Source organism: Triticum urartu, chromosome 7 (assembly GCF_003073215.2).
Source record: "Triticum urartu cultivar G1812 chromosome 7, Tu2.1, whole genome shotgun sequence".
NCBI lineage: Eukaryota > Viridiplantae > Streptophyta > Magnoliopsida > Poales > Poaceae > Triticum > Triticum urartu.
The window spans coordinates 244,324,413-244,345,003 of record NC_053028.1 but is presented as its reverse complement, the minus strand read 5'-3'; the positions used below and the strand labels follow the sequence as shown (position 1 = coordinate 244,345,003).

Below are 20,591 nucleotides of genomic sequence, written 5' to 3'. Positions count from 1 at the left end.
GATTACATGATGCTTTTTCTTGTAGCAACAGCGCAGGCTATGTGCCCTTTGCTACCATCTGGTGAAAGGAAAAGCTGCTCCGATCTGGTGAGGATCGGATGCTACCAAGGTGGCCTCTCCTGATGACTTCTGCCCTACCCCTCCTGTGGCTTCGATTATTCTTCCTCCCCGGCATAGATAGTAAGCTCTAATTTGTTTGGGCTTACGTCGGAACCCCTTCCCTGCAAGTGTTTATATTACTACGAGTGAAAAGAGTCTTGTTCATGGACCACAACATTTGGCATAAATGTACATTCAGACATCGGAGGAGGGTATTATCGAGTCGGAGTCAAAAATCGTGCGCCACCGACCAGCGGGCCCGATGAGGAAAGAAGGCGAGCGCACGCGCGTCCATTTTGTGTCCGTGCCAACTGGCTTTTTTGTCCGCGCCGACTTAAACGGACGGCCACAGATGAAATGGATCGCCCCATTGAAGTTGCTCTTATCCTTCAGATCCGATATGAATAACCGCCACCTTACATCACCCGCGCGCTTTGGCCACCATATCCAGTGCATGAAGGGCCATTCACCTCTTTATTTATGTTTTAAACTCCAAAGAAAGTCCTCGATGTGATTCGAACTGCGTACCTCCATGTTTTTTTTAGCAAACGCATAACCAAGTGGGACACCCAACCTCTTATGCCTAGATTGCTTTTTCTTTTCTTGAAATGCAACGTTAGAAAAATGCAGTAGTTTCTTGTTTGATTTTCCTTTTTTACTCTCGGTTTTTTGTTTTTTGTTTTAATATTAATTTTTATTTTCCTTTGTTTCAAATTCCTGAACTTTTCCTTCAATTCATGAGTTTTTTTCAAACCGATGACCATTTTTTTTCAAAATTGATGAACTTTTTCTCAAGTCCGTGAAGTTTTTTCAAATTCTTTATTTTTCCCAAAATTGATGAATTTTTAAGAAAAAATCGATGAACTTCTTTTAAAATTCTTGAACTTTTCCCAAATTTTGATGATTTACTTTTTCAAAATCGATGAATTTTTTAAATTTCTGGACTTCTCCAAATATCAATGAAATTTTCATCAAAATTGATGAACTTTTTCCAAATTCATGAACTTTTTCTCAATTTTGATGAACTTTTTTCCAAAATCAAAGAACTTTTTTCAAATTCTATGGAATTTCAAAATATTAAAAAAATCATACTCACGGGTTTTTTAATCCCAGTTCTTTTCATCTTTTAAAAAAAACTACATATATTTAAAAAAAAGTCAAAACGGTTGATTTTGGTCAATAGCTAGCCGGTCAACCATCGAGCCGAGGGATCAAAGAAATAGTGACCCGAGCGACGTGCGGGGCCATCTGCCCTTGTTGGCCCAGGCCCAAACGTGCATCACATGAGCGCTAGGAAGATGTTCGGGCGCTTAAGGCAACGAATAGGAGTTCCCTCTTGCACTTTTTTTTTTACGAGAAACTTTCAATCTATTCATCTTCAATCATGGCAATACAACAAACATCAGAAAATATAAAAGTTACATCCAGATTCGTAGACCACCTAGCGACGATTGCAAGCACTGAAGCGAGCCGAAGGCGCACCGCTGTCATCGCTCCTCCCTCGCTGGAGTCCGGCACAACTTATTGTAGTAGACAGTGGGAAAGTCGTCGTGCTAAGACCCCATAGAACCAACACCAGTACAGCGACCGTCGCCGATGAAGAGAAGCTTAGATCGGAAGGATTCAACCTGAAGGCACATGAACAAAGACGAACAAAGACGGGATCCGAGCAGATCCACCAAAGACAACCACCGAACGAAACCCGCGAGATCTGCCGGAGACACACCTCCACACGCCTACCGACGATGCAAGACGCACCACCGGGACGAGGCCTGGGCGGAAAGAAGCTTATTCCATCTTCAAGAAATCGCCGTTGTTTCATCTTTCTGAGCAGGACACAGACCCTATCAAAACTTAAAAAAGCATCAAAAAATGAAGTCCTTCCGCCGGCAAGGGCCAAGATCCACCGCGCAACCATCATCCTAAAGCCATAGAAGACGTGGTAGATCGGTGGCGCCTCCAACGAGAAGCAGAAACCCTAGTCGCCTTTCCTTAGAGGAGAGACGAAGGGAGAAGAAACGTGATCTTTCCTCTGACACCTCCACGGAACCACATTTGCACGTAAGATGGTGCTTTGGCGCTCATGGGCGTGCAAACAAGACGTGGCCCGTTAACTTTCGGTTGCCTCACTAGCAATTGCGGGCTCGAAACAGTTCTGAATAAAAATGGCTTTGGGGAAAAACCAAATCCCTTATTTATAGATTTTTTTAAAAAATCATATCCTTACTTTTGTATAAAGTTTGTAAATATCAATAAGCATGATTTAAAAAACATGTTTAAAAATGTTCATGATTTTTTTAAAATCACAATTTTAAAAATATCATGAATTAAAAAAGTCACAAATTTGGAAACGAAATCATGATTTTGAAAAATGTTCTCCGGTTTATAATATCTAGAGAATTTTAAAAAAACTTCACATAATTTTATGGAAAAGAACAAAATCAAGTAAACAAAAAAAAGGCAAATAAAAAGCGAGTGATGAAACCAGCGAAAAAAATACGAACCAACCTGTGTTTGGATGGTTAGGAGGGCAGTAGTATCCCAGCCTACCAGAGTTCAAGTCTTAGACTTGACATTGGTGCTAGTATTTTTCTGGATTTATTTCAGACCTTCTAGCGTTGTGCGTTCAGTGGGAGAAGATGTTGTCGTCGACTATGAAAGCATCAGTGGCACCTTCGTCAATCTCAGAATGATGTGCCGCCTCAGTCTCTTGGAGATGCTTATAGAGGTAGAATGTGTGTGTGATGTTTATAGGGATGGATGTATATGCATCTGTACCGTGTTAAAAAGCAGAAATAAAAAAAAAGGAAAAACCATCCGAAAAAGCAAATGAGACTCTCCAGAAAACCTTCCCAAAACTAGTGAAAGAAAGTCGGCCCACTTACCGTGTGTGCTTTGTACTAATACCGATAACGAGCACTGTTGGGGAACGTAGTAATTTTAAAATTTTACTACGCACACGCAAGATTATGATGATGCATAGCAACGAGAGGGGAGAGTGTAGTCCACGTACCCTCGTAGACCGAAAGCGGAAGCGTTAGCACAACGTGGTTGATGTAGTCGTACGTTTTCACGATCCGACCGATCCAAGTACCGAACGCACGGCACCTCCGAGTTCAGCACACGTTCAGCTCGATGACGTCCCGCGAACTCCGATCCAGCAAAGCTTCATGGGAGAGTTCCGTCAGCACGACGGCGTGGTGACGGTGATGATGTTGCTATCGACACAGGGCTTCGCCTAAGCACCGCTACGATATGACCAAGGTGGAATATGGTGGACAGGGGCACCGCACACGGCTGGGAGAGATCAACTGATCAACTTATGTGTCTAGAGGTGCCCCCCTGCCCCTGTATATAAAGGAGCAAGGGGGAGGCCGGCTGGCCCTCTATGGGCGCGCCAGGAGGAGGAGTCCTCCTCCTAGTAGGAGTAGGACTCCCCTTTCCTACTCCTACTAGGAGGAGGAAAGGAAGGAGGAGAAGGAGAAGGAGGAGAAGGAGGAAAGGGGGGCCGGCCCCCTAGTCCAATTCAGTTTGGGATAGGGGGGCCGCGCGCCCTGCCTCCTCTCTTCCACCACTTGGCCCATGAGGCCCATTACTTCTTCCTCGTATTCCCGTAACTCCCCGGTACCCCCGAAAATACCCGAATCACTCGGAACCTTTCCTATGTCCGAATATAGTCGTCCAATATATCGATCTTTACGTCTCGACCATTTCGAGACTCCTTGTCATGTCCTTGATCTCATCAGGGACTTCGAACTACCTTCGGTACATCAAATCACATAAACTCATAATACAATCGTCACCGAAACTTTAAGCGTGCGGACCCTACGGGTTCGAGAACTATGTAGACATGACCGAGACATGTCTCCAGTCAATAACCAATAGCGGAACCTGGATGCTCATATTGGCTTCCACATATTCTACGAAGATCTTTATCGGTCAGACCGCATAGCAACATACGTTGTTCCCTTTGTCATCGGTATGTTACTTGCCCGAGATTCGATCGTCGGTATCTCAATACCTAGTTCAATCTCGTTACCGGCAAGTCTCTTTACTCGTTCCGTAATACATCATCCCGCAACTAACTTATTAGTTGCAATGCTTGCAAGGCTTAAGTGATGTGCATTACCGAGAGGGCCCAGAGATACCTCTCCGACAATCGGAGTAACAAATCCTAATCTCGAAATACGCCAACCCAACAAGTACCTTCGGAGACACCTGTAGAGCACCTTTATAATCACCCAGTTACGTTGTGGCGTTTGGTAGCACACAAAGTGTTCCTCCGGTAAACGGGAGTTGCATAATCTCATAGTCATAGGAACATGTATAAGTTATGAAGAAAGCAATAGCAACAAACTAAACGATCAAGTGCTAAGCTAATGGAATGGGTCAAGTCAATCACATCATTCTCCTAATGATGTGATCCCGTTAATCAAATGACAACTCATGTCTATGGCTAGGAAATATAACCATATTCGATTAACGAGCTAGTCAAGTAGAGGCATACTAGTGACACTCTGTTTGTCTATGTATTCACACATGTATTATGTTTCCGGTTAATACAATTCTAGCATGAATAATAAACATTTATCATGATATAAGGAAATAAATAATAACTTTATTATTGCCTCTAGGGCATATTTCCTTCAAGCACCAAATAGGAAATCAAGGGATCAATCAAGGGAACACTGATTGGTGAATCGATAGAGACGGGAGCATATGATGTTGATGGACGACTACTGTGTCCCGGATGCACTATTCGAGTCATATTTCCGCCGTCAATTCCGGATGCAACAATTGTGTTTGACCGCCTCTACAATGGTATCCGAGCCTATAATGACTACTTCATCTTGTTGAATGATGTCCTTGGAACCACTAGATTCCTGGTTACCAAAAGTGCACGATTGCACTCAGGATGCTTACTTATGGCATGGACACAGATCCGTGCGGACAAGTATCTTCGAATGTCTGAAAGCACATGTCTCGAAGCCATGTTTAGATTTTCCACTGTTGTAGTGAAGGTGTTTAGACCGGAGTACTTAAGAGAACCAACTGTCGAAGACACCGCAAGGCTCATGACGCTATCAGAAGCAAGAGGGTGACCAGGTATGCTCGAATTCATGGATTGCACTGGAAATGGAAGAATTGCCGATATGCTCAACAAGGCCAACATAAGGCCATTGTAAGAAGCCCACCATCATTCCTAAAGTAATTGCATCACAAGATCTCTAGATTTGACATTCTTTCTTTGGGATGCCCGGGTCTCACAATGACATCAACGTGCTGCAGCTGTCTCCATTGTTTGAAGATTGTGTGTGGGAGAAGCTCCTCCATGCAACTATACCATCAACGGTCATGACAACAAAATGGGTTATTATCTTAGGTATCTATCCTCCGTGGGTGACCTTCGACATGATCATCTCTGAGCTTAGGGGTAAGAAAATATCTTACTTTGCCAAAACACAAGAAGGAGCTAGAAAGAATGTCGAGAGAGCAATGGTAGTGCTCCAATTCCGTTTTGCGGTTGTTTGAGGACTATGGGATGCAGAGACATTGTGGGACGTGATGACAACATCATGAACGTGATTGTGTAGGATGAGGGTGACCGAGTTCGCCATGGCCGAGAGTTTGAGGAGATGAATGATCATGGCAAACTTTCATAGCAGAATCCAACGACATTTGAGGATTTTATCCAAATACATAAACAGATTCGCCATCAAGAAACTCATGAGTAGCTTTAGATGAATATTTGTGCACCCTTCAATGGAAGACTAAAAAATGTGTCCGGTTAAGCTAAATTCAAGTTTAAACTATTTTATTGCAAAACTTCATGTTTGGATTGTAATATTTATATTTCAATTATTATTGCATTGAGATATTTGTACAACATGATTATGAAAGAATGGTGATATTTATCTTTACATATTTAGAGTGCTCCGGGTATACAGTGGCGGAGACATAAGGAATTTAGTGTTGATTTGCTATGAAGAGAGACATAAGGAATTTAGTGTTGATTTGCTATGAAGAGTGCCATAATTACTAATAATTTGCTGCTAAAAATCAAATTTTCAATAGTTTGCCCCTCCCTAACCTGTTTTAGCAACACTTGTCCCCCCTAATACATATTTTCTACCTCCGCCACCGCGGGTATAGGGAAAAAAACAGGGGCAATCATTCAGTGGCGCGTTGGGTTGGATGGCCAAAGAGAGGCAGCCATTTGGCGCACCGGATTGGAGTTGCCCTGACCTCCCATAAAATTTGACAAAATGTGACAACTCTGAACCGCATGGCTTTTCGGTTAACAGCGACAAACAGTTCGTCTCCACTCTTGCATTAACACAACTATCCTCCTCTGTAACTCAGATGTGTAACAGAACTAGAATCCAATTTTGGGTTACATGTTTACAAACAATACCGATGACCAGAAAAAAAATCATCACATCCCAGTAATACCCAATAGTCGACAATGTACCAAGATTGGCTAGCAGCACCCAAACCGGCTAGTTTGCTTCTGGCCGTCTTTCGAGTCACCGTCGTCGATGCTCACCCTGTTGAGGGATAGCTCGGCCTTGTATGAGTCGGAGTTCAGGATCTTCCTGCTCACGCTGCTGTAGATCTCCTTGATGACGAGCTCGAATGCCGTGTTGACGTTCGTCGAGTCCAGAGCCGAGGTCTCCATGAAGAAGAGTCCCTCGGATTCGGCAAGTGCTTTGCCTTCCTCCACTGGCACTTCACGGATGTTTTCCAGATCGCATTTGTTGCCTACCAACATCTTGGCCACCGTGGTGTCAGAATGTGCTGCATTAGATTTGAGGATACGTTTGGGTTACTTCAGAGGAAATGCATGCGATATGTGAAATGGAGAATTGTTCTAATAGCTAATATCAAGGAAAACGCAGATGTAAAGAACTAGAAGTGCAAGGAATGACTTGTCATGACTGCACAAGGGACATGTATCAGCTCAAGCAGTGATAGCTATCAAGCAAGAAAACAGAACCATGGAAAGTAGAAAATGCGTCCAGGGGACAAAAAGCAAAGGTAACACATGACAGATCATTCCCAAGGGATACGATTTATTGCTTTTAAGGTGGCAAAATGAAACCAAATGATCAAGTATATCACTAGTAGTTGGATGGTGCAAGAAACTAGCACCAAGAAAATCATAACAATAGTGTTACCAACCATCATAAGCACAATGTTATCGATTCAACAGTGCCTATCATATAGGGGTACCTTCCGATATATCCACACCTATGCAATCTAACTATTTTCACCATCCAAAAGCCACAAAAGCATTACACACTTCTGGGGATCAAGCATAAGCAAAGCCCATATCATTTTCAATTCAGTCTATAAAATGTATGCTGAGACATACAGTAAAAGCATTCTGAGAAACTGCTACAAAACAAAAACAAAAATATGGCACAACACAAACAGTGCAAGTGACAAAATGTAAAATTGTCGACCATCGTGTTATGTTAGTATCTTCCAAGTTCCAATAACACCGTGGTGCTTGTTTAGTGCGTTTCAAAACTTTGTATGCCAAATGACAATATACTCCGTACTAGGTAGCTAGGATTATTCGGATGCATTGTCCTTTCTCCTAAGTTTCATGGCATGCCAATTGACAGTAAAACACAAATTGCAACTAGAGTCAAGGATACATTTGTTCAGCCTAACACAATTGTGTTATGAGCATAGCTTTCTCTTACACCAAGCTTTGCCTTCTGGTAGTGACACATCCTAGATAAAGTCGCCATGTACATAAAAAAGGAATGAACCAAGACAATGCATCTTTCTATGATGGTTGACTGTTTCCAACAGCAACAAGTGAAAAAATTGCCTAAGAAGGGAAATGGAGAATAAATGGTGGCCGGCATCCATAAAAAAGGTTTGTCCTCAAACATTAATAACAAACTTAAAGCGTGACAACGGTAACTATGTCTAGGAACATCTTTAACACTGAAGAACTCAAGCTAAGCAGCCACCAATGTCAGAAATTTGAAACTGCAAATAGTTCACCACAAATTAGCAGTCCTGAGTCCTGACTTATCAAAAAAAAAATGTCGGAGGATAACTTCTATACTTGTTCCCACAAATGCCGAATCCAAAACAAGCAACTAGCACAGCAATTACAGTCACCCGACGTGGTCCTTGCATCCACTCCTCAAACATTCCGCAACAAGCCTTTACATGAGGACTCAGATCCAGATTCAGGACAGGTCGCCCAACCCATCCGGTGGGACAATTCTACAGCTATGTATCGGAGAACACTCAACCCAATCAATCACCATCTAGGCGTCTACAAGCTAGGCGCGAGCACTGGTGTCCCTTTCGACGCCGACCAGGACCAACTTAGATCTACACGATCTTACCGAATCTACTTTTTTTATGGGAGTTTAAATAAGGAATCAATTGATCCAAGCGCACGGACAGTACAAGCCGTAAGCAAGCATGGGAGCTAATTAATTAAGCAAGGAAAGAAGGAAGGAAGCACGCGGGCGGGCGGAGAGGGTGCGTACTGTTGAGCTCCTGGAGCCATCGTCCGACGTTGTCGAAGGTGCCCCGGCGGGAGATGTCGTAGACGAGGAGCGCGCCGAAGGCCCCGCGGTAGTAGGCGGAGGTGACGGCGCGGAAGCGCTCCTGGCCGGCGGTGTCCCAGATCTGGGCCTTGACCTCCTTGCCGTCGATGTCCATGCTCTGCGTCTGGAACTCCACCCCGATGGTGGCCTTGGAGTGGAGGTTGAACTCGTTGCGCGCGTAGCGGGACAGCAGGTTGCTCTTCCCCACCGCGCTGTCCCCGATGATCACCACCTTGAACAGGTACTCCTCCGCCTCCCCGTCCGAGTCGTCCCCCATCCTTCGCTCGTGATCCCTCGAGCTCGGAGGCGCCGCCTTTCCGTCGTCTCGTCGGCGCGGCACGCTCGGGAGCTCTGGCGAGCGGCTGCTGGGGGGAATGCGCGAGATTTGTAGTGGCGTTTTGGGGGAGGCGGGCAGCGGCGCGGTGGGTTTTGACCGAACGCGCACGCCGAGGCCGAGGTGTGGCTGCCTTGCTTTTTGCTGGGGTGGGGTGGTGAGGGAAGCGCCGAAACCAGGAGTAGCCGAGAGTTACGAGACGAGTGGGTGGCGAGTGGGACGCACGCACCGGCACGGCTAGCGCGGCCTCGGCGGTGGACCCGGGAGTGCTGGCGGCGGGTCCACGCTGTCGGTGGGACGGGTGGATGCGTCGTGCGGACTGCGGTGCGGGCACGCCTGACGTGAGTTGGCGCCCCGTTGTTCGCTGGGCGAGACAGCTTGGAGGCTGCTCCGGTTCCGAGCCACAGCTATCGCAACAGGAGCAGTATGTGGTGTGGTGTGGTGTGGTGCGGACCATGTCCCATGCCACTCTTGTTTTTTGGGATGCAATTCAGGTGCACGATTCCATTCAACGATTGGTCATGCACGTCGGAAAGGGAAAGTGCCATATACTACGAAGGAACTCAAGGATTCTTTTGACTTCCGATTACGGAAATGTTAACAAATGTTAACGGGCAAACGTTCGTCATGGGGTCAATCCGGCGAACACGCCCTCTTCCTTCGGTTTCGTTGCACGAATCTTGGCATAGGGATAGAAGACACGTTAGATTTAAAACTCGTCCGCTGTGATACAAAACCCAACGTGTGTTGTTCTTTTCAAAACACAGCTGCGCACTGCAGTAGCTACTGACATCAACCTACACCTAGGAGACATAGGATTGGTTCCCGTTCCTCCTTTTTTTAACTAGGATGGCAGAAGATGTTTTTTTTCTTAGGTAGTACATGACAATTTTTCTGAAAGAAAATAACATGGTAGTTTTTATAATTTTTTTTTACCTTTGTCACATGGCAAATTTAAATATATATTTTGTAATGCTCACAACTCAAGTTTGTTTTTGTACATGTCATTTTTATTATTAAGAAGATGCCATTTTTATTATTAAGAGGATGGCAGTTTTATTTCCTAATGTTCAAAAATCAAGTTTGTTTTTGTACATGGCATTTTTATTATTAGGAAGATAGCCAACTTTTAAATTCCCAAATGATAACGGCCACACGTGTGGCACGAATCAACATGGCCCAAACGCCTCCATTATCATTCATTTTGCCACGTCGGAACATCTGACATCAACGGGTATCTTTTTGGTTTTTGGCTTAAAATGGTTTATCTCCTAATTAAAAAGTTCAATTAAAATCCGTTTTCATCATTAAATCTGTCTCGACGAGATCTTTAAAACTAGATCCTATGTTGATATGTTTCGAAGAAATTTTTTTTTGACCAAAAGTTGTCATGATGTTTACACTGTAGTTGCCATAGTGTTTACACTAAAGTTGCTATGTGGCAATTTTAGTTTATGGATCATGGCAATTTTAGTATTTTGACCATGACAATTCCAGTACTTTGACCATGATTTTTTTATATGAACCATGGCAATTTTAAGTGCATGTATCATGGCAATTTTAGTTTATGGTTCATGGCAAGTAAAATCATGACAAATTTTTTATGCATCCAAAAACCTTGATCTAGTGATAATTCATTTTTAATTGTTGTTTTCATAAGATGGCAAAATTTTGGATTTTTTTGTAAAATTATGACCGGGCTAGGAAGAGTACTAAATGGGTTGACTGGGTCTAGTTCGCCCTGGGTGGTTCTCTCGGCGAAGGAAAAGTTGTACACTCAATTGAAACCCCAAGAAACAATCGTTCGTTGATGCCTCCTCCTATGAGGAGCGACAACCAATTATTATGGTCCTTGCTATTAATATTTGCCGATGGGCCAATGATATGATTGACTAGCAAAGGGGTCCGTGCATTGCAACGGGAGTAAAAAAATCATCGGTCATACACATTGGACGCCATCAACAAATTCCTTAAAATTATTTCACGATGTCATACGAGAAACGACATGATATGTGGTGTTACGCAAAGACATAAAGTTGAGACAATTTTTAAGTGTACTAAAAGTGCGTCCAATTTATTAGACAACAGAAATATCTACATAGGTTCTTGTATCAATTCATGCCTTTGCTGGTGTTCCTCCTCAACGATGCCCAACAAATAGTGCATTAGGCTAAAAGTAGCAAAGTACATTTTGCTACTCAATTATAGGATGCACATAATAGCACATATTGGACATCTCCATCGAAAACAATTAATCCGTAAGGACATGCATAACGAATGTTTAGAGTTGCATGTCAACATTATATTCTTAAAGAAGTCTTTATAGGCACCATTCTTTTTGGAAATCTGCATTAAGCCATTGGTTTACATAAAGCTCATATGAATAGTTTAATGTACATAATCTATATGTGTTGGTTATTGAGCGCTCGCCGAAATAGAGAGGATGATTATGTATGTGTATAACCTTTAGCATATACATCCCCTATGGTGCCAACTGCCAATGATAGACTTTTTGAGAGCATCAAACTATCCTATCTGGCCAATTTAAATCGGCAGAGAACATATATAATAAGCATTTTCAAAATACATCATCTAAATAAAAGTATTAATTAAGGGCGTGTTTGGTTTATCACCAGAACACGCCACACCGAAGATGCGGCCGCGCCATAGGTGCGGCGAACGAAACGAGCGCCACACTTTTGGCGAGTTGTGGCGTGAAAAATGAACTAGTAAGCTGTGGCGAGCGGTGCGGCAAGCCATAACACCGGCATAAAGCAAACAACGGCTAAGTTTAGGCGTAGGGAGCTGTGGCGAGCTGTGGCATGCGTAGTCACGAATCAAACATGCCCTAAATGTACATCCGATAAAAAATTTAGAGATAACTAACATGCATGATAATAGCATATTTGAAATTATATATTTTTCTGTGCGATTTCCATATATAACATGTTTAATTTTAAGTTACGGTTTGAAAGATATGAATATTTTAAGAAGTACTTAAATCTCCGAAAAAGGTTAAAAGGGGCCATAGCTGGGCCAAAATTGCAACATGGTCCAGCCCATCTGCTTAGCGACGCTCAGGCGGTGCAACCTATTGTACGCCAACTAAAATTTTAGATAAAAGGGCGCGATGCAACTCTATTCTACGCCAACAAAAAATTTAGAGAGAAAAGGCAGAAAAGAGGGAGAAGCAGGATTCAAACTCAGGTCCCTCAATTGGAATCATGAGTAAATAGCCAATTGTGCACCCGTGTGCATGTGATTGGAAGAGTGATAGCTGTATATGAATCTAAGGCGACAGCCAATCACTTAAGCAAAAAAATGTACTTATGCATACCATTTTTTCACTTACCGGTGGCATTAGATGTAGTTTATACTCCCTCATTTCCGGTTTATAAGGCTCAATTCAAAAATCTCACCAACCAAGGTAGATGATGAGTGGTGAAATATTTTTTGTAGTTTGCAAAAGCACCCAATTAATGCTTTTGTTTTCCTTAAAAAATTATGTTTACGAATGCATTAATTGCAATGCATGCATGCATAAAGTGCATGCATTGGTCAGTTTTTTTTTAATACTTGCATGCAATGATTTAATGCACCTTGAAGTCTGAACATGTGATGGGGAACAACCAAATTGAGCCTTATAAAATGGAAAAACTAAAATTTTAAGATAAGCCCTATAAACCGGAAAGGAGGGAGTAACAAATTTAGGGACAATTTCACGACAGACAGGCAAAAGCAATAATAACTTTATGAGTATAGGTATAGATTTAAATATATAAGCCACGCTAGTCACCGCAGGGGCCACATCAAATGCCGAATAATTACTCCCTCCTTGGTCATGAATTGCTTATTTTAGATTTGTGTAGATAAAGATGTATCTAAACACGTTTTAGTGTTAGATACACTCGTATCTAAAAAAATCTAAGAGATGGGACGAAGGTAATATATGATATTATCTTAGCACAACAATATGGTCTTTAGAGTTTGTGTCCTGCAGCTCGTCAATGTCAAGATGCCGGTTGACCAGGATGTGCACGAGCCCGCTCCGCCCACGCCGTCTAAATCACGTAAATGGATTAACGGACAAGCTGCGAAAAATAAACTGATTTCATGAACACGCCATGCCGAGCCTGCTAGACACGCTAGGTCCGTGACAGACATCTCGTAGAACCAAAACAGTAGTCAATCTGCACTTGACATTTGCCACCATCGTCTGCCCGACCTTACCCGGTACCCTTCTCTTGACTGTCCAATGCCACTTGGCTCTCTTGACTATCCAATGCCACATGGCTCTGCTCGTCTCCACCCTCTCAATGCCAACCGGTGCCCCGCTCGTCGTCGTCGAACTAGCGTGCTTTCATCGACATCCATGCCAAGCAAAACAAGCTATCGAGCGTGACCGTGTGGAGGGAAGGGGGGAATCCAACATCGGTCTAAGAATCGCCGAGAGAGGTTATCCGTTGCCCCAGCGACGATGACAATAGGGTGCTTTTCGACGGCGAGGACATGATGCTCGTGCTAAGGTAGCTCCTAGGATGGAGACAAGGGCATGCATGCTTCTCAGAATGGAGTGTGTGCAGGCATGCCGTAGAGCTACTCTAGATTCTGGGACATGGGGAAGAAGCAGGTTTGCACGACTACATGTGGCAGCGCGCATATATGTATTTGAACGATTTCGACTATGATGGTGGCATGCCTCGGGCTGTAGCTAACCCTAGCACTGCCAAGAGTCTTTTAATACGTTGTCGGACGACAACACCCAAAATGGCCGATCTTAAAGTACCTTCAAAGCCATGGTGACTCAAAGTACCTTGAATGGGGTAGTTTGAGATGCTCTACCAGGTATTTATGCATATATTTATTTTTAGGTCTTTTCAAAGCAGTTAACCGATGATTACCTCTCAAACCACATGTATGGTCAAGAGACGAGAAAGATATTCATACAACACACACGACACAATATTGAAGTGTTCCTCAAGAGGACGAAGGATGGGCGATCAATCATCCACAGGCACTGGCCTAAAGTTGCAAAGATCTTTAACATCATTGAAGACTCAACATTCGCCTTCTACTTCAGCAGTTTTTTAGATGAGATTCATCTGTCTATCTACTGTTTATTGTAGCGACCTGACCCAAATGGATCAAGTCTCTGTGCTTAAGTGTCATCCCTGGATCGGTATGCTGACACACACAGTACTCGAAGGATTTATAACAAAGGTAAATCACATGTATAAAGTAACGTAAATACTATTACCTCAATCCTTATAGCGGAAGCAACAAGGTTGTGGATTCCCATCAACACCAACGGCAAAGTTGAGTGTAGAAATCGTAACCCTAACGTATCACTTACTCGTCGTAAGATAATCCTGCAACATGAGACGTTGCAGCCACAGAGGGTCAGTACATTGAATGTACTGACAAATTCACACCATAGAGAATGATGAATAAAGGCTATCACTACATGCATATTTGGCTGGTGGAAAAGCTCTATGGTTATAAGGTTTTTGCGAAAAGCCAATTTTTCCCTACTGCAAAGGAATACATTTTAATTAACTATCATGGTGGTTGTTGAACATTGAGAATGGTTGACAGCATTCTCAATCCCAATTAAGCATCATCATTAAAACCCAACAATATTCATTTAAAGTAACATGATGAGATCAACAGGATAATCCAAGAACTAGATACTCAAGATGTCCATAACCGGGGACACGGCTAATCATGATTAGTTTATACACTCCGCAGAGGTTTGCGCACTTTTCCCCACAAGACTCGATCGCCTCCGTTTGGTTTCTCGCACTGCAGGGTGTTTGAGAAGACGGATGACCGAGACACAGTCTTTCAGAAGCGCTAGCACCTTACATGTGGGTAGACCGGTACACCTACTTTCCCCTACATCTGCTAGTCTACCCGTAAGAGTTCGCACGACTTAATCAACTATGCCAGAGCCCATAATGGCTTGTGGCTGCACACGGAAGTTTCTAGTATGAAAAATCTCATGATCCCTTTGGGCCTGGGTGGCGGTCCAAGAAAAACAGGCAAGTCCTGGTAACCCCAGGTGCCTCAATCCACCCAGATGTGTGTTAGGTTGCCACCTTAGATAAACCCTTAATTATCAATCTCACATCTGTCATGGATATCACTCACCCAATCCACGTCTACTAGCATAGCATGGCATAATAAGCAAACGTAGAAGTAACTCCCAAAGGTTTGATAATAAACAGGTAATAGGTACTACCTCATCTACTTCCCATCCCACAATTTAATTAGATCCTAATCATGCGATGTGTGAGGATTGATCTAATGCAATAAAACTGGGTTGTAGAAAAAGTATGATCAAAGTGTGAACTTGCCTGCAATGTTGATGAAGATGATTCGCACTCAAAATCTTGATAGATCTACTCGTCACACTCCGGTCAATCTATCGTAAGCAAGCAATAGTAACCACGCATAAGCAATCACTCAAAAGATCAGAAAGAATGAAGAAGACGTTTCAAAAAACATCAAAACCAAGCAAATAACTCTTGCAACATAAAACAATTTCTAACAGTACCAAAATTATGTGAATTTGGCCTTATTAGAATGTTTAGGTCAAGAGCTTCGATTTGCAAAAAGAATCAACTCAAACGGAGCTACGAAACTCAAGTTATGATCAAACGAAGTTTGAATTCAAATCTGATCTAATTCAAAATTTAAAATTTTCAAAAACATGTTTGGGTTGGATTACTGGATAGAGGACATCATAACGAATAAGTGGGCGTTGGTTTCGTTGGATTTGGGCAAACGAGTAAAAAGTTATAGTCGTTTGAAAACCAGGGGCTGATCTGTAATTAAAGTATTCACAACTAGGTCCCTGGCCGAAAATAACAGAAAAAGAAAAAGACTAAAAGGTGAACGTTCGTTAACTAGTTCTTAAATAGAGAACGTTCTCTAAATAGATCTAAAAAAAACTAAACCGTTTTTTTAAAAACGAAAACCGAACCCAAAAAAAAACCGGCGAAGCGGGCGGTTTTATTACCGGTTCGACAGCGGGTCGTCGGCGGCGGCAGATCGGCGACGGCGGCTCTCCGGCGAGGCAGGGCGAGGCGCGGGGCGATGCGGCGCGGGGCGGCGCAGCGAACGGCGGGGCGGAGTGCGGCGCGGGCAGCAGCAGCGGGCGGCGGCGCATGCGGCGTCGGCGGCGAGAGGCGGCGCAGGCAGCGGCGAGATGCGGGAGGGGCGGCGTGGCGCGGTAGAGAGAGAGAAGCCGGGGCGGCGGCGACTTTATAGGGGAGGGGAGGAGAGGGCGGCTTGGGCGAGGGGCCATGGAGAGGCGGCGGCGCAACGGACTCCGGGGAGGAGTCCCGGTCGGGGACGACGGGTGAGGCGGCGCGGAGCTGGGTCTTGGCCTGGCTTCGGCTGGGCCGGCCCAGTTGGCGGGAAGATTTTTTTTAAACATTTTTTTAGAGAATAAAAACAAAAACAACTAAAATATTATATAGGCATATAATATACCAAAATTTTCAGAAAAAGATTTCCAACAACATGGACATTTTTCTAGCATTAAATAAAATACACACAAAATCAGACAATTCAAAGAGTGCTACTGGTCTAATGAAATCCAGTAAAAATTATTTTTAAAAATACCAAAATGATTTCAAATTAATTTTCCTCCAATTTTCTAATGTAGGGAATCATGTTACCATATTTTCCATATATTTTATTTTTGGAGAAAAATAATTTGAATAAAACTCAAATAAATCAAAATTGAAAATTAATTCCAAAAGGACTTGAAATTGATCCTTTGAAACTCCCAACTCATATTTCATAATTTGAAGAAGTCATTTTATCTTCTCTCGTGAAAATCATTGAGTTGCATAAAGTTTCTGAATTGGAAAATATTTACCAATGGAATTCAAATATTTTTCAAACACCCTTTTCATTTTTTAAATGGAAGAAATCATATCATCTTCACTGAAGGGTTTTGTATTTGAAAAGAATTTGAATACACGGAGATCAAAAAGCAAATATGAAAGTTTGGGAAAGTCCTTTTATTCCCTCTCATTTAACTTTCAAAAGTTTCGAATTCACTCACTTTCAGACAATCAATCAAACAATCGATCAAATCTATCTATTTATTATAACATTCCAAAATTTAGAATTTTGGGATGTTACAAACCTACCACCCTTAAAATGAATCTCGTCCTCGAGATTCGGAGAGGCTAGAAAGAAAAAGGTTAGGGTTTGGGGTTTTCTCAAAATCCATCGATCTTCACAGGGGTCTGGGGTGCTACCACCCTTAAAAGCATGGTTACTGTTCCATCAAAACTCATATACTCCATCCTTATTCTTGACAGTGTCGGTCTTCTCAGATCCTCGAGAAAATTTCTCCTCTAAGCTCTTCTGGTAACGGCATAACCTTTTTCCTCAATTCTTTTGTCCTTTCATCTTGGTAAGGTTATTCCGAGATTGGGTCTTCTTAGCTGACTGGTCTGGCGCCAAAACTAAACAACTATTGATCTCTCATGGTGGTCAACAATTTGTGGTTTCTCCTGCAGGAAATGGGTCTGGGTGATCCTCACCGTATAACCTACGGTTGGCAAAGCTGCCGTGTACAAGGGAAAAATACTTATACCATTCTAAGGCTTAAACAAGGTTTTGATCGTCGTCTCTCCACTATAGGTAAGTCACTCAGATTTACCATCCCATATAGCAAGGCGAATAATAAGAGTAAGTCGGTATGGTGATCAATCCATCCCGCACCCAAATCATTACCTTGTATATGGTTTAGCGAATCTCGCATTCTAACTGTAACGCCCTCGATGCGGCTATAGCTCCCACGTGTCGAGGCACGACTTAGAGACATAACCGCATTGAAAGCAATGTCGCAAGTCAGGCAATCATTACAACATCCCATGTAATACATAATAAAAGGGGGAGATAACATAGTTGGCTTACACTCGCCACGTCACATCAGAGTACATAAATAACATCCATCAAGCAAATCACTCATGGCCCGACTACGGTGCCAAAATAGAAAAGACCCCCAACATGCGACAAGGCCCTGAATCGAACCCCAACTAGGCACCACTACTGATCATCGGGAAAGGAAACATAATAACGCTGAGAGTCCTCGTCGAACTCCCACTTGAGCTCGTACTCGTCACCTGAAGCGGAATCACCTGGACCTGCATCTGGAATTGTAGTATTTGTGAGCCACAAGGACTCAGCAATCTCGCACCCTCGCGATCAAAACTATTTAAGCTTATAGGAAGGATAAGGCAAGTATATGTGGAGCTGCAGCAAGCGACTAGCATATGTGGTGGCTAACTTATCCGCAAAAGAGAGCGAGAAGAGGAGGCAAGGAGCGAGCGAGAAACTAGAGGAACAACCTGCGCAAGCATAACTCCAACACCGTGTCCACTTCCCGGACTCCGCCGAGAAGGGGCCATCACGGTAACACACACGGTTGATTCATTTTAATTGAGTTTAGTTAAAGTTATCTACAACCGGACATTAACAAATTCCCATCTGCCCATAACCGCGGGCACGGCTTTTGAAAGTTCAATCCCTGCAGGGGAGTCCCAACTTAGCCCATGACAAGCTCTCACGGTCAACGAAGGAAAAGACCTCCTCCCAAGATGTTCCGATCAGACTCGGTATCTCGGTAACTCAAGACACTTCGACAGGTTAAAACAAGACCAGCAACACCGCCCGAATGTGCCGACAAATCCCGATAGGAGCTGCACATATCTCTTTCTCAGGGCACACTCAGATTGTCCTAGGTACGGGTAGGCCAGCCCAGAGTTGCCCCTGGTGGCCACCGGTAGCTGACAGGTGGACCAACACTCAGAGGAGCACTGGCCCGGGGGGGTTAAAATAAGATGACCCTTGAGTCTGCAGAACCCAAGGGAAAGAAAAGGCTAGGTGGCAAATGGTAAAACCAAGGTTGGGCATTGCTGGAAAAGCTTTAATCGAGGCGAAATATCAAGGGGTTCCCATTATAACCCAACCGCGTAAGGAACGCAAAATCCGGGAACATAACACCGATATGACGGAAAACTAGGGCGGCAAGAGTGGAACAAAACACTAGGCGAGAGGCCGAGCCTTCCACCCTTTACCAAGTATATAGATGCATTAAGATAACATAGCAATATAGTGATATCCCAACAAGCAAATAAAAGATTTTCCAATAGGAACGGCTCCAATCTTCACCTGCAACTAGCAACGCTATAAGAGGGGCTGAGCAAAGCGGTAACATAGCCAGTCAACGGTTTGCTAGGACAAGGTGGGTTAAAGGTTCAATCATGCAATTGGGAGGCTGACAAGCAAATGGTAGGCATCGTAGCAGTGGCAAAGCAAAAGAGCGAGCAAACTAGCATAGCAAAGATAGTAGTGATTTCGAGGGTATGATCATCTTGCCTGCACAGTTGTCAGAGTTGACTGGATCCTCACAAGCAAACTCAACGGGCTCCTCGGTAGCGAACTCGTCTCCCGGCTCTACCCAACAAGACAAACAAGCAACAAGGATACAATCAACCACGTGCAAGACCAAGCAATATGATGAAATGATGACATGCTATGCGGGATGCGATGCGGGATGCAGAATGCAAGATATGACAGGAAATGCATGAACCTGGACTCAACTTGGAATTCTAAGGGTGCCACTGGATAGAGGGGATGAAATCGCTTGAAAAAGATATAAAGATCATTGGAATCGGAGTTACGGTTTGGAAATGGCAAGCGTTTTAAGATATGACACCGGTCTGCGATTTACAGCAAGTAGGCAACTAAATGCAACGAAATGAACATGCTACAGCCACCAAATATGAAAACAAAATACATGGCAGTGATTTACACAAGATGTTTAACAAAACACTAGCACTGAGACATAGGCAAATTCATCCATTAAGGGGTTCAAACAAGCATGGCAAAAACGAATATGCAAAACAGATTCCAGACTTAGTGAAATTAACACTAGCCTGAAATTTCAGATCACGAAGCCCTCTTCGGAGCAGCAAAAAAACATGATAGATAACCTGAACATGACAAGTAAGAACATGGCATGGAGCTACTCAACAAGCTTAACAAAACGCCCAAAGTGACCTGGGGACAAAAGGGTTCACAAGATACTCTACCGAGCTCACGAACATAGCTCGAACACAATCAGTTTTCAGACTTAGTGAAAACTGAGACATGCTGAAATTATAACTCACGAAGGCATGTAAACGAGCTCGATGCACTCACTACGGTGCAAGTCATGGCAAGGCAAGCATATAACCAGCAAGAAGGCACAATATGCTAGCTACACATGGCAAGAACAAAGGCATAGCATGCATGGAACACTAACGGTAGCATCGGCAAAATCGCAAACAAGTTGACGATCTGCCCAGATTAACAACGAAGCAAAAGTTGAGTTCGATTGGGTCAACCTAGAGCACTCCACATATGCAAACAAAGACATGGATGAATAGAGCATAACATAAATATCAAAACTCCCTTACTGATCATCCTCAAAAGAGGCACGGATCACTAGGAAACAAGCTGGACATATAGCATCACGGACTAAAATATCCCAGACTTAGTGAAAATCA

At 43.4% G+C, this 20,591-nt stretch overlaps 1 protein-coding gene across 1 annotated transcript; it reads right to left on the bottom strand.

Annotated features, from left to right (window-relative positions):
- Positions 1-6,402: 6,402 nt before the first annotated feature.
- On the bottom strand, positions 6,403-9,184 carry LOC125521357 (ras-related protein RABA5c-like). The gene is made up of 2 exons (XM_048686419.1): positions 8,622-9,184; positions 6,403-6,897 (listed from the first exon to the last, which is right to left on the bottom strand). Exons 1-2 carry the CDS (start codon positions 8,956-8,958, stop codon positions 6,581-6,583), a joined length of 654 nt encoding a protein of 217 aa, XP_048542376.1. The 5' UTR covers positions 8,959-9,184; the 3' UTR covers positions 6,403-6,580.
- Between the last annotated feature and the right edge of the window lie 11,407 nt (positions 9,185-20,591).